The sequence below is a fragment of the Eumetopias jubatus genome, unplaced genomic scaffold (genome assembly GCF_037043125.1).
Source record: "Eumetopias jubatus isolate StellerSeaLion01/CBP00866 unplaced genomic scaffold, mEumJub1_p1.0 scaffold_10, whole genome shotgun sequence".
Classification (NCBI taxonomy): Eukaryota; Metazoa; Chordata; class Mammalia; order Carnivora; family Otariidae; genus Eumetopias; species Eumetopias jubatus.
Window position 1 is genome coordinate 84,529,611 of NW_028274816.1, and position 13,218 is coordinate 84,542,828.

Sequence of the window (13,218 nt, forward strand, 5' to 3'; positions counted from 1 at the left end):
CAAAGTTTCCAGGGTGACAGGCAGAGGACAGGGTTTAATCCAATTCTCCTCCCCCAACACACCCCGAAAGGGTTTAGAGCTTCTGAACAGAGAAGGCTGAGTGGGAGTGGGGTGGGGGGTGCGTTCTCTAGGGACCACCAGCGGACAGGCAGGGAAACACTCCAGACGCTTTTTGCTAGTTGCAGGTGAGGATTAATGAGGGGGTGCTGGCCAGGGGAGGGCTGAGTTCTCCCAGGTGAGCTGGACAGTGACAGGTGAGTAGGTGGGGCCAGAGGACTGGGCCACCAGGAGATGGGGGTGCCACTCCTGGGAAGAGGGGAACAGCTGTGGGGGCGGTGGGTTGGTGCAGATGGACCTTTTCACAATGTACCCCACTTTCTCCCCAGACCTGCATGGATGGTGACAAGCAGCTGAGGGGTGAGGACAGGGGCCACACAGAGCCCCCCCTTCCTATGGACCTCCCCTTCCATCACAGCCCACCCCATCCTAAAATCCTCAGCCTAACACCATGTGCCTTCACGGAAGAGCACCGGGCTCCAAGAATCCGGGCTGGCAGGTTTTTCTTCATGCAAACGGTGGGTCCTTTCTGTAGTGGACAAAGACCAGGGCCCTCCTGAGAGGACTCTGCCAAGCCTGCCTCTTCTGGTCACAGCCTTGATGACAAAGGAGTTAAGAGTCCAGGTTAGGCAAACACACATCTCAGCCACCCCCTCCCAAGGCCTCTGGGAGTTTTATGGTGCCAAGTGCATCAGCGCCCTGGGCAGCAGAAGGGGTGTAAGGCTTAGTCACCCCACTAAATGAAGGGGGAGGGAACTGAATCACCGAGAGGACAAGCACGGGCCCCTGGTCACATGGCGAGTGAGAACCTGTCTCTATATCCCATTTTATAGAAGGGAACACAGAGGCTCAGAGAGGTGACACAGGTCTCCCACGAGTCTGGCCTCTGGAAGGGACAGAGATGGGAGGGGGGACCCAGAGGTGAGACAGGAGGAGTACCAAGGACAGACAATGGCCACTGAGAAGCCCGGCCAGGGAGGGAGGAAGGCAACCAGGAGACGGCAGTATCTTAGAGGCCCAAGGAGGTAAGAAGTTCCCGGGGCACAGGTGACGGCTGCCAAAGGCCAGACAGGTGGAGCACACTGAGGCCTGCGGGGCAAGGGGATGGATGACGCAAGGGCCCTGGTCACTTTCCAGGTCAGTGGAGTGGGGACCCTAGGAGGTCTGGCCCTGCCTCTTGTCACCAGCCAGGAAGCCCCGGCCTATGTGGTTGCCGTGGAGAGCAGAAGCCCCTGATCCAGCCTGGTCCCCGGGGGACATCATCCCTACTCCTGGTGTCCCTCCCCCGACCCCTCAGGAAGACAGGCGAATATGCCCCCTCCAGAGGCCGGGGGACTCCATCACGGGCCTGCTGGGAGTGTTGGTCAGGGTCAGATAAAGCCAGGCTGGGCAAGCCCTCAGCAGGCACTCGGCACCCAGTACGCCCTTCGTGAACTGTTGCAAGTCATGCATGATCCATGTGGCCCTTTGTCTGCCCTGGCAGCAGCCCCGTCCTACAGACCCACCACCCGCTGCCTCCAGCCGGGCTCCTGGTGGCCCATACAGGCCACCCACCGTCCTCACGGTCCCCACATCCTGCACCCATCTCCTACCTGGTCCACAAGGCCCGGCCCAGCAACCAAGAGGTGACAGCGGCAATGGAGGTGAGGCTGCCAGCCAGCGCCGTGATGGCCCCCTGGGGCGGCTGTCCTGCGAGGGAGGGGTGTGGCTGAGCTGCCCCCCCCCCCCCCCCCCCCCCCCCCCCCCCCCGTCTCAGCGCCCTTCCCTGCTCTTGGCCAGGGCGAGGCGGAGCTCTCCCACCTCCCACTGCTACCCGTCCGGGAACCAAGGGGCCCTCTCACCGGGGGGCACCAGCTTGAAGGGGCTGGACTGGACACTGAGGTCATTTTCAGCCTGGCACTGGAGCCAGGTGGACGTGTTGGGAAGGGCGAAGGAGAAGTCGGCAGGCTGCCCATAGCTTGGTCTCTGCTGCATGTGGACGGACCCGTCCTTCCCCACCAGGCTGTAGGTGATGGGTGGGCTGCCCGAGGGCGCCCGGCAGGAAATCTCTACGCTGGGGCCGGATCCTCTGTCCAGCAAGGTGAAGGTAGCCTGCAGCTGGGACACGGGCTCTGAGAGGGTGGACGAGGTTAGCACAGGTGTGGCTCAGTGACTTTCACAACCTCTCCCAAGCAAATTCCCTTGTTAGCAAATGCCTACTGAGCCTGGAGGCCTAACTGTTATGGCTCCCGCCTCCAAGCAGCCTTTCGGATTACCCCCTCCGTCTTGTGTCTGAGCTTCTATTCTACTTGCAGTGTGTACTACACAATTTCACATTTGGTATATTCTGGGTTGTCAGACTTAACAAATAAAAATACATACAGGATGCCCAGTTAAATTTGAATTTCAGGTAAATAATGACTATGTCCTGTGCAAAATTTATCTGGCAACCCTATTTATATTCTTTCAGTCTTGGCTCTTTTACTGGAATAGTTCCTTCAGAACAAGAACTGTCACAAGATTCTAGATTCTAGAATCCCCCGGGGCCTTCAGCCTAATGCTGTAAATAGCCTTACGGATGAGTAACAACCACCGCCCCTTGTGGCATACTGACCACCTACTAGAAGCTTCCACTGAATCCTTCCTGCCCTCCAGGGGTAGGAACTATTACTATTTTTGTTTTGCAGATGAAGCAACCAGGCCCGCAGAGGTTGAGTGACTTGCCCAGGACCCACAGCCTCTTAAGTGTTGAGACTTGAACCCTGACCATAGGGCTCCAGATCCTGGGCCCTCCTTCACTAGGCTGGCTCCTCTCAGGGGCGGAGTCAGGGGGCCAGGGGCCCACCACTGGCCTGGGCAACATCCTCCAGCTCCCCTCCCCCCAACCACACCCCGTGCCTGCCACCAGGAAGGACACCTGAATTAAGATCAGAGAAGAGGTGGGAAGAAGACAGGTTTTGGAGCTGGGGCGACATTCTTAATCACCAAGGCTTTATATAGGCCAGGAACCACAAACCCCACCCTCCAGGTGCAGTGAAGATTCAACTAGATGAAGCACAAAAAGTGCCTACTTTATCAGAATGAGGCCAGAGCTCAACTGATGGGGCCCAGGCCCCGGTCACTTCCGCCCACCCCAAAGGTCCCTGCCAGGAGATGGTGCCCTGGGGCCCGGCCAGGAGCTACACTGTTCTGGGCGCAGGCCTAAGGGACCCAGAGTGGCTTTGGAGGTGAGCAACCTGTCCAGTCCCCAGCCTCCTGCCTTCTAGCCCAGACCCTGCCCTTCCTCCAGCCCCCAGCGTGCACTCACTGGTCCACAGCTCCCAGTACATCTGCAGCTTGGTGCTGGCTGAGTGCTCGCCCCAGGGGGAGGCCGCCTTGCAGGAGTAAGTGAGCAGGTCTGGCCTGGACTTGAGCGTGATGTTGATGCTGAAGGAGGCCGGGTCTCCGGTCTTCACCACCTTCTTGGCGACCTCGGTGCCCTGACTCCCCCAGAGGGAGTAGGTGATGGGTGGGCGTGCCTGGGGTGAGTGGCACGTTATGGCCACCCTGCGGCCTCTGGGGAAAACCTCCAGGACTTTGTAGGTAATGAAGGTCTCAGGGGTGACTTCTGGCAGGTGAAAGGGTCCAAGGGGGAAGAAGGAAACCAATATTGATCAAGCACCTTAAGAAAATGCCGGTTTTGCGGTTCCTCAAAAAGTTAAAAAATTATCATATGACCTAGCAAATCCCACTTCTGGATATCTACCAAAAGAATTGAAAACAGGGACTCTAACGGCTATGTGTGCACCCAGGCTCACAGCAGAACTATTCACGCTAGCCAGAAGGTGGAAGTAGCCCACGCGGCCATCCGTGGATGAATGGATAAGTCAAACCTGGCCTGGCCACATGATGGAATAGTCCTCACCCATAAAAAGGAATGAAGTTCTGATCCATGCTATAGCGCGGACGAGCCTTAGAAACATCACGTCGAGTGAGGTAAGTCAGACACAGAAGGTGAACTATCTTCGATTCCATTCACATGAAATGTCCCGAATAGGAACATCCCGAAACAGAAAGCAGATTGCCAGTTGGCAGGGGCTGGGGGAGGGGCAGATGGGGAGTGAATGCTTGTGGGTTGGGGCTTTCCTTTCGGGGTGATGGAAATGTTTTGGAACTAAGTAGGGTGATGGTTGCACAACACTGTGAAGGCACTAAACGCTACTGAATCGTCACTTTAAAATGGTTAATTTTGTGTTATATGAATTTCACCCCAATTTTGAAAAGGAAGGAAGGAAAGAAGGAAGGAGAGAAGGAAGGAAGGAAGGAAGGAGGGAGGGAGGGAGGAAGGAAGGAAGAAAGGAAGGAAGGAAGGAAGGAAGGCAGGCAGGCAGGCAGGCAGGCAGGCAGGCAGGCGGGAAGGCAGGCAGGCCTCCTGGATAAAAGTCTATCTCTGGGGTTTAGATTCTTTTTGCCCAGAATATTTTCCTACAAAAATAAAATGAAATTAGGACATGAGTAGGAAGCACGGAGAAGTTTGGGACACAGGTCAGGAGAGCCAACACTGAATTCAACTTCTAGATTCAATGAGCTGGTCGACTGTAAGTGGCAGGGGACAGGTGCTAGAGTCCTTCTTGCACATCACCGTAGCCCTGGCCCAAGGCAGGAGACCCGAAATCTACTGTTTGTTGGCTGAACGACTCCCTCCCATGAGAAGGCAGTTCCTTGGTTGCACACTGAACTAGTATCAGAGGCCTCCTGCTCAGTGCCAAACCCAGCAGGGGACCTGGGAGGCAGGGGAGCTGGCCAGGCCCCAGAGAGGTCAACATCTGGTTTAAAGGGACAGTCAGAAGGAGAGGGTAGAGGGTAGGACCCAGATCAACAGGGTTGAGCTGAGCCAGAGAGAAAGAGGCCACTTGGGAAAGCAGGATTTCCAGAGAGCAGGGAGGCCCTCAAAGGAGACTGGGTGCTTCCAGCACCTGGGGGATGCAGGACCAGATGCTGGAGCACCTGGGGGATGCAGGACCACACCCACTCTCCAGCGGCACCCTGCATCATTCCATCAACAAGTGCCTCTCTGCTTGGACGTAACTAACGGCTCTGTTTTGCAGGCGGATCCTGGAGTTGATTTGACATTTCTAAGAGCTTCCTACTGGCCCTCTTGCGGCCCATGCTGAATTCTTCCAGACAGAGGTTGGGTGGAAACAAAACTGCCCCTCAATGGGGGTTTGGGAGGGAGGCTGCATTGTGGGCAACATTCTGTGCCTGTTCAAGGAGAGTGTGTAGGGGCAGCGCTTGGGGGGCATAGAGGAAAGCGTCGACAAAATCAAAGTATCATGTGCCTCATACATCATCCTTGCCCTGCAGGGTGGGCACACTGGCTCTGGAAACCACACTGCCATCAGAAAACTGCTCACGGAGCAGAGAACTGGAACCAACTAGAATGTGCTTCCTTCAGAGACATTTCCTAGGAATCCTAAAGGTTCTGACCACTAAGCATATTTCTTTCTAGACCAGTGGTTCTTGGCCAGGGGTGGTTTTGGTTTTGCTTCCAAGGGACCTTTGTGTCTGGAAGCATTTTTGGTTGCCATGAATGGGGGGTGCTCCTGGGATCTAGTAGGTAGAGGCCAGGGATGTCACTAAAACATCCAGTAACGCACAGGACAGCCCCATAACGGAATCGTCCAGTTCCGATGTCAAAAGTGTTGAGGTTGAGAAACCGTGGTCTTGACAACCATCTGCAGCCTTCCAGAATCAGATTTCTAGCCCTGCCCACGGCTGCACACACACTAACAAATGTTTCCTCATCTGTTCCTGTTTCTCAACGGCATGAGAACCCCCTAGTTTAGTACTTTTTTTTTTTCCAAATAGGCTTTCACACAAAGTCTTGGATTTGAAGTAAGTAAAGCCCTACGGAGCGTCCAGTGTGGTCTCTGGGGCGCCATTCTGCACACTGCCACCAGTAATTTTGTGGATGCAACCTGGGGCCAAAGGGCCAGTTCCTCACTGCCCAGATGCTCTTGGGGCCCGAATCTCCCTCCACAGGGGAAATGGGGCTCGGGGTGTTAAATGTGATGACACTTTTCTTCACTCCCTTCACGGAGGGAAATGACTAATAAAAGTTAAAAGAAAAAGCTGGGCTGTTTTGGTTTCCATTTCGAGGGCCAATAATAAAAGCTTGATTTACATAAACTCACAGACCAGAGTCACTTCTGACTACACTAGGCCATAGGGCATTCACTTTATATTCTAACAAGACTGGTGTGGTCTTTGTTGATCGTTTAGTTTGTGCATTTAACCCAGCAATAATGAGAGGGCTGGCATTCAATTAAAAATTCATTAAGTGCATCAGAGCATTGGAGGATGGGACGGCACACTCAGTGTGATGAAGAGACAGGCCCACGCTCAGACCGGAAGCTGAGCCAAGCTGGGCTGGGCTGAATGGGAGGCTGTGCAGAGCCTCCTTCTGTCGCTAAGGAGAGAAGGAAGTCCCTTGGGGTGAATGCAGGGACCTCGGAGCTGCTGCCCCCACGGCTCAGAGGCCCTTCAGGATCGCCCCCGCCTGTCTCCAGGCTTGTGTCTGTGCTAACCAGAGGCTTAGAAATCTGAGTCCGAACCCTAGAGATCCAATGTATTAGACCTAAGGGGGTGGGGGGGCTTGTTCCGGGATCTGATTTTGAACAAGCAGCCCACGTGTTGAGGGTCAAATTATGTCTTCCAAAAAAGATATGGTCAAGCCCTATCGCCCAGGTTCTGTGAATGGTGCCTTATTTGGAAATAGGGTCTTTACAGATGCACTCCGGGGATCCATGGTGGATTAGGGTGGCCCTACTAAGAGGAGAGACAGAGACGCACATGCACGCAGGGAGAGGCCACATGAAGAGGCAGGCAGAGGTTGGAGGGATGCTGTCACCAACCATGAATGCCAAGGACTGCCAGGAGCCACCGGAAGCCAGGAGAGAGGAGGCCTGGGTCAGCATCTCCCTGCCGACACCCCCATCTCGGACCTCTAGCCTCCAGAACTAGGAGAGAATGACTCGTTGTTATTTTAAACCCCCCAGTGTGTGGTAATTCCTTACGGCAGTCCCAGGAAGTTAGGACAGCACCCCCTCCAAGGGGTTCTTCTGAACATCGCTGAGAAACTCCACACAAGTTTTAGGAATACATGGAGGACAATCCATCGAGTTTCCTTTGCTCGCTGTCAGGAGGACGATGTAGTTTGAAACCGTGCTTCATCCGGATATCCCCCCTCTGAGCAAGAACACTGTCGTGCGTTCACGGCAGCCCCACGGGATGCCCCAGGCCCGCAGGTCATCCTCCGTGCCCTGCCCCAGCTCTTAGGAGGCTTTGCACATCCCCCGTCACCCCACCACCTCCCAACCTTCCCGACCCTGGCATCCTCCCACGGAGCCCTCAGGAACGTAGGCTCAGTTGGCACTCCGACACCTCGCCGACGCCTATGGGAACCAGCCTCCCCTCCAGGGCAGGGCCTACCCCGTGGTTGTCTCAGATGATGGGGTCCCCACAGCCTCCCCGGCACTGACCTGGGAGGACAGGGGTGGACATCCCCTTGGCATTTCTGGACTGTTCTCCCTCCTTCCTCCCTAAACACCGGGCTTGAACCTTGTGTCTTCAGACGTATTCTACCCTGCTCCCCTGGGTTAGTTACCTAGAAACACCCACCATTCCTTGAAGACTCCTGCCCCCCATTCCTATCACTCTCAATACCACACCGGCCACAATGCCTGGGGATTTCAAAATACACAGAGATCATCTTTCCAACATCCTGGCTCTTCAGTTTCTCAACTTCCCACCTCTTGTGCCCTACTTCTTGCCCCCACGGGAGTGTTTAGCTGCATAATATTCCATGGTAAGGCTGCACTTTATTTGGTCAATCCTTTGAGTTGCTCAGGCCAAAAACTTTGGGATCATCTTCTCCGGCTCTGCCTTTCCCATCCCATCGCCCCAGCACGCGCTGCTGGCCTGACCTTCAGCACATGTCTTGACCACTTCCCCCCGGGGGCTCTGGCTATCACCCGATCTCTCCTCTGGATCCCAGAAACAGCCTGATGGCTCCCTGGGATTCCACCCACGGTCCCCATCCCGTCTCTTAACACAGCAGCCTTGAAGGGCAAACCAGACCTTGGCTTCCATGAAAACCCCACCCTCTGTAGCGAAGTCCACTGAGCCCTCCCTACTCAACCCTCCTCCCCATCGCACTCTCCCCTCCCCACTGCCTCCTGCAGTCGGCACTCAGGCCTCCCAGGCTCTACTGGCTCCTTTGTGTCCCTGCTCGGGTGTCCCCTTCTCAGGGACAATCTCCCAATACATGCTGACCCTTCCCCATCCCCCCGTGCTCCCTTCCACTCCTCCCTGCTTGCTTCTCTCTAGGACTTACTGGGTTCCAGCACACTGTGGAAGGTGCTTATTGTCCCTATGATCTGTCATCTGCCCCCCACCCCCGCGGCCCCGCTGGAATGTAAGCTACGGGAATGTGGGGATCTTTGTTTTTTTCTGCACCCTGTGGTTCCGTCTTGGGGCCTAGAACCGTGCCTGGCACCAAACAGGTGCTCCTACAGTCTCTGTTGAATGAATGAATGATTTCCCAGCTGGCCTCTCTGGAGTTTAGTTAACAAGGCTTGTTGGGCAAGAGTCTGAGCAGAAGTGAGGGGCGGAGGGGGGCCCACCAGCCCTGGCCAGGTACTTCCCGAAACGGGGACGCAAATGTCTGCCGCCTCCAGCCGCTCTCTTTTTAGCAGAAACACCAGGACTGACGTGTTTGTTTTTAAAGCAAATGAGGAAATGATAATTTTGCTTGTCCCGCATTCGAGCGAGACCCACCCTTCAGTGGAATAGAGACAGATGCCAGCTCTGTGACCCGGTGGCCCCAGCGAGGTGATGGTGGAGACAGGTCAGGGGGGAACACCACCGCCCAGCCTGGCGGAGAGGAGGAGGTAGCCCACCACCCCGACCTTAAGGGTCACAGGGCTAGAAATGGGGGTGGGGGGAGAGCTGGAGAAGGGGGGGAGGAGGCAGGCATGGAGGAGGGACCAGGAGCGTCCCCTCCCCCTGGCTCTGTACCCACCCCCTGGTGGAGAAGGGGCCCGGCGCCCTCCAGCTGCCTCTGAGAGTAAGCCAGACTCCGTTTGCCAGACCTCTGGGGAAGCCTGGACTTCCTCCGCCCCAGTGACCACCCCCCCCGGGTGCCTCCAGCCCTCACTGGAATCACACCCACCCGACAGATCTCCAGATCGGGCACCTGGGGTAGAGTGACTAGCATGTACCGGCCCAGGGACACGCTCTCGGCTCCCCTTCCCTCCCCCCACCGGAGCCCAGCTGGAAGCCAGCTCTCTCCTTGCCCCAAGTCCCCTGGAGGTCCCCCACTGGCCTGCCCACCTGCTCCTCTCCATGCCCTCCAGGGCCCTGCAGGGGTTGAGGCCAAGTTCCAGAACTGTCCATCTGTCCACCACCAGACACCCGCACACCATCAGCAACCTCCGCCAGCCACGGCACCCACCACGGCACCCACCGTCTCCCTCAAGCGTGCTGGGCTACTCACCTACCTCCTGCTGCGCGGAGAAGCCGCTGGTGCCTGGAAGCGGGGTGTGTGTGTGTGTGTGTGTGTGTGTGTGTGTGTGTGTGTGTGTGTGTGTGTGAAGGGAGTAAGCAGGGAGCCCAGGGTGGAGGGGAGGCCGGAGACCACCCAGAGAGCCTCCTGCCAAGGACAGAAGGGAGGCCTAGGACTCAACAAGCGTCTTTGCTCACAGAAGCTCTTTTGAGGCCACAACATTCAGCATCATCAGCTCTTTTGTGGATGAGTAAATAGTGGGCCCAGCACAGTAAAGCAATCACTGGGCCTCATTGTGCAGTAGGGGCTGGTCTCAAGCCCACATCTCTCCCTCTCTGTCCTTGTGCTTCTGGAAGTGTCTGTGTGCCTCCAGGTCCCTCTCCTATGCTCCCTGGCATCGCTGTACCCTCAGCCTGCTTCCCCCAGGCCCTGGCGGTGGTCCCCCCTGCCCCCCAACAATGTCCCCATTAGCTCACCCAGCATGGCCAAGCAGAACAGCGGAAGGAGCCTCATGCCTCTGCTGGGGTAAAGGCCCTCTGCTCAGGCTTGCAAGAGCTCCCTCAGCAGGGCCACCTCCACTCTGGGGCCCCTGGGATGCTCCTAGGGTGTGTGCCTGCAGCAGGGAGATAACCCGGAGGCCATGGCACCCCATGGCCTCAGCAACCAGGGCTGGGCTCAGAACAGCTGGGCCCCCACACCCTCTGGGGGAATTAGGAGGCCCCTGGGCCTTGGAGCCAAACCAGGGCTTACACTCAGCCACCACCGCTGAGCTGTACTGGGTTTGTTTGGGAGGAAGATGCCCAGGTCCTAACCCCTGGACTATGTATGTTACCTGGCAAGGGAGTGTTAAGGTTGCTGATCTTCTGATTTTGAGATAGGATCCTTATTCTGGACTGTTGGGATGGGCCTGTTATCATGAGGGTCCTTCCTAAACCCCCCAGGGGAGTCTGACATACACTCAGGACACCTGCTGGGCTGGGTCTGTTAGAGAAGCAGGCAGGAGAGGCCACCTCTGCCCATCTCACACTGGTTCATTAGTGACCACCTACTGGGCACCTGCTGGGTGGCTGGCACTGGGCTCAGCCCCCAAATTAAAGCTCAGACCGGATGAGGCCCCTGGTCACCCCAGGAGCGTGATGCAGGGAGGGAAACTCAGAGAGGGGAGGGGTTTTGCTTGACGCCCATGGATAGGGGCCATTCCCCAGGATCTGAACCCAATTCCAGCTAGAGCAGAAGGAGGCCAGCCCACATCACGTATGGCGGCATGGCCTTTTCAGCAGTCTCCAGCAGAGCTCACTGGATCTGGGTAGAAGGAAGGGTGGAGGGAGCCAGGAGAGCTCTGAGAACACTGAGGCCAGCCTGGGGCGGGACCCCTCAGGGCTGGGGGCTCAGGGCAGCCTGGAGCCCAGAGAGAATGGAGGGAGCAGATGAGGTGTGGGCCAGGACCCAGCCAGCCCCACAGCCAACCCCTGGCACCTGCCTGCCCCAGGCAGCTGGGCTCCTCCCAAGCCAAGCCCAGGGCTACTGGACAGGTTCACTTGGCTTGTGCAGAAAACGCCCATTTGGGCTGCCTTCCTCAGGGAAGATGGCCCACCCCCAGGGATCCATTTGCTTCCACTGGGGCCTGTTCTCTCCTGCAGAGCTCCACAGGTGGACTACACACCCACCCTCTGCACAGCCCAGGAGTGAGCACCTGACCCAAGGAAGGCACAAACAGCCTTGCCCTCGGGTACCCTTGGCCCTCCTCAGGGAAAGCCGCGGAGGCCCGGGAGGTCTGGGCATGGTGGGAAGCTGGTCTAGCAGATGACCTGCCCACCTGGGTGCGGCAGCAGGGATGATGGGGAGCGGGGAGGGGGGTAGCCGGAGCCTGGGGGCTGATGTCCCGGGGCTCCCCTGGGGACTAGATTCATCAGTTGCCTTGGTGGTCCTCCATCTGCCCAGCAGGCAAGAATCAGCATCTGTCACTTGCCACCCTGAGTCCTGACTCACGCCCTGGGGTGTGCCCTACGGGCCCACCTGCCTCTGTGCGTGTGGGGAGCGAGCATTCTCTCTTAGTTTCATAGGCAAATTCTCTTCCAAACAGTTTGTCCTCGCTCTGCTGAAGTGGTTGGGGAAGGAATTGAAGGAACTGAGGATGGAAGAGGAACAGAGGGATCGTCTAGCCTGCTGCCAATCCATCTCCACACCTGTGGTTTTTTCCTCCATGTTGTGCTCAGGGGAAGAAGTTTGAGCTCAGGCAGCTCCTGAGAAGCCTCCTCCTTCCATCAGTGTATTTGGGGAGCAGGTCAGAGGAGAGCGTGGTGGGCCGACTCGAGAGATATTTCCCCCAGGCTTTCATGGGGGATACCCTCCCCAGCGACCACCTGTGTGCCATCAGACTGGAGTGTTTGCAGAGAAGGCTGGTTCTCCTCTGCATGCAGGAGAGGACTCATGAGGACCCAGGTCACCTAGATTGTATGAAGTCGGGGCCATAAGAAAGCCTCGGTGCCTCATGGCATGTGTCAGGACACTTGATAAGTAATTGCTCATTTAATCCTCACAGCCCCTCAGAGGAGGGTGGTGTCAGCCCCACGTTTCAGCAGAGCAAACAGGCCCAGAGTTTGATTTCCCCAAGCCTTCCCAAGCTTGTCTTCTCCCGGTGTTGCACTTGGCTGGTTCTCAGTGAATGTCTGCCAAAGGCATGCGAAGCTGACTGGAAAAGGACCTTGGTGTCTGGTGCCGCCTTCTACTCCTCAGGCACCATCGGCAGGGCCCTTGGGGGCTCACCACAAGACAGCGCTGGGCCTTACCCTTACAGTTTCTGTGTCAGGAGCCCCGGCGGTGTGGGGGCCGCTGAGAATCTGCATTCCTGCCAAGCTGCCTGCTGATGCTACCGCTGCAGGTCGGGGCCACACGTTGGCCCTAAGCCGCTTGCTAACCGTATGTGTCACTTTCCCTGGGGACAGGCCGGTGGCCCTTGGCTGACTGAGCCCATGCACTTGTCGACAGACTGACGGGTCATGTGACACTGGGTGCGTGAGAGAGGACAGCCACAGGAGGGGCGGGACCAGCCAAGCCTTCAGGGCCCATGTGAAGGCCTGAGGGCATGAGGCCCAGCTGTGCCCAGGCTGGGAATCCTGCCAGGCGCCAGGCCCCTGGTGGAAGGAGAGGCTTTGCGAGCATGTCATGGGGGTTCTCCTGGCCCTCCCTCCCAACAGTTATTTAGGCCAGCGTTCTCAGCCCTGGCTGCCGGGGAGAGTCACCTGGCAGCTTTAGAGAGTCCCGATGCCTGGCTGCTGGTTGCACCTGGGCCGAGCACGTCAGCAGCCTTGGCACAGGGCCAGTGTTCTAAGGCTGAGAGCCACTGCAGAGGCAGGGGCCCGAGGCCCTGGGCTGCATCTCTGCTGGGCCTTCACGCCCTGCTGGCTCCACCCCCTTCCCAGGCCGACACTTGGTGTGTGTCTCAGTGCAGGTCTGTACATGCCCAGCAGCCTCCTGGGGCGCCTTCTTACCCACCACTCTTAAAGGCTGGCTGAACACCGGCGGCGGGGGTGAGGGTGCACAGAAGAGGGCTGGCGACAGGCCTGCAGAAGGTGTGGTCAAGGGGCCTCTAACCTGGGGTCCTCAGGGGGCCCACTTTGTTGATGTGAGGTCCTGGG

General features: G+C 57.4%; 1 protein-coding gene and 1 long non-coding RNA gene across 4 annotated transcripts; one reads left to right on the forward strand and one right to left on the reverse strand.

The window, feature by feature from the left end:
* Positions 1–14: 14 nt before the first annotated feature.
* Positions 15–10,195, reverse strand: IL40 (interleukin 40). Of its 3 annotated transcripts, none has more exons than XM_028112293.2 (5): positions 10,057–10,194; positions 3,344–3,640; positions 1,899–2,168; positions 1,650–1,741; positions 15–653 (listed from the first exon to the last, which is right to left on the reverse strand). In XM_028112293.2, the coding sequence occupies exons 1-5, from the start codon at positions 10,091–10,093 to the stop codon at positions 501–503; spliced, it is 849 nt and encodes a 282-aa protein (XP_027968094.1). In that variant the 5' UTR covers positions 10,094–10,194; the 3' UTR covers positions 15–500. The 3 variants fall into 3 exon arrangements, with proteins under 3 accessions (XP_027968094.1, XP_027968093.1, XP_027968096.1); XM_028112292.2 differs by having other exon boundaries at positions 3,344–3,643; positions 10,057–10,192; XM_028112295.2 differs by having other exon boundaries at positions 567–653; positions 1,650–1,746; positions 3,344–3,643; positions 10,057–10,195.
* Positions 3,699–5,491, forward strand: LOC148163356 (uncharacterized). Its single transcript, XR_015769297.1, has 3 exons — positions 3,699–4,011; positions 5,124–5,205; positions 5,380–5,491. It is a non-coding gene; the product is annotated as an uncharacterized LOC148163356 (long non-coding RNA).
* Positions 10,196–13,218: the final 3,023 nt, after the last annotated feature.

What these genes read in the sequence shown, in the direction of transcription:
- IL40 (XM_028112292.2), bottom strand. Translation starts at nt 10,093, where the DNA reads ATGAGGCTCCTTCCGCTGTTCTGCTTGGCCATGCTGG. An exon ending in GTTCTGCTTGGCCATGCTGG is followed by an intron (nt 3,644 to 10,056) that starts GTGAGCTAATGG and finishes TTCACCTGCCAG; the next exon opens with AAGTCACCCCTGAGACCTTC. An exon ending in GTACTGGGAGCTGTGGACCA is followed by an intron (nt 2,169 to 3,343) that starts GTGAGTGCACGC and finishes CCACCCTCTCAG; the next exon opens with AGCCCGTGTCCCAGCTGCAG.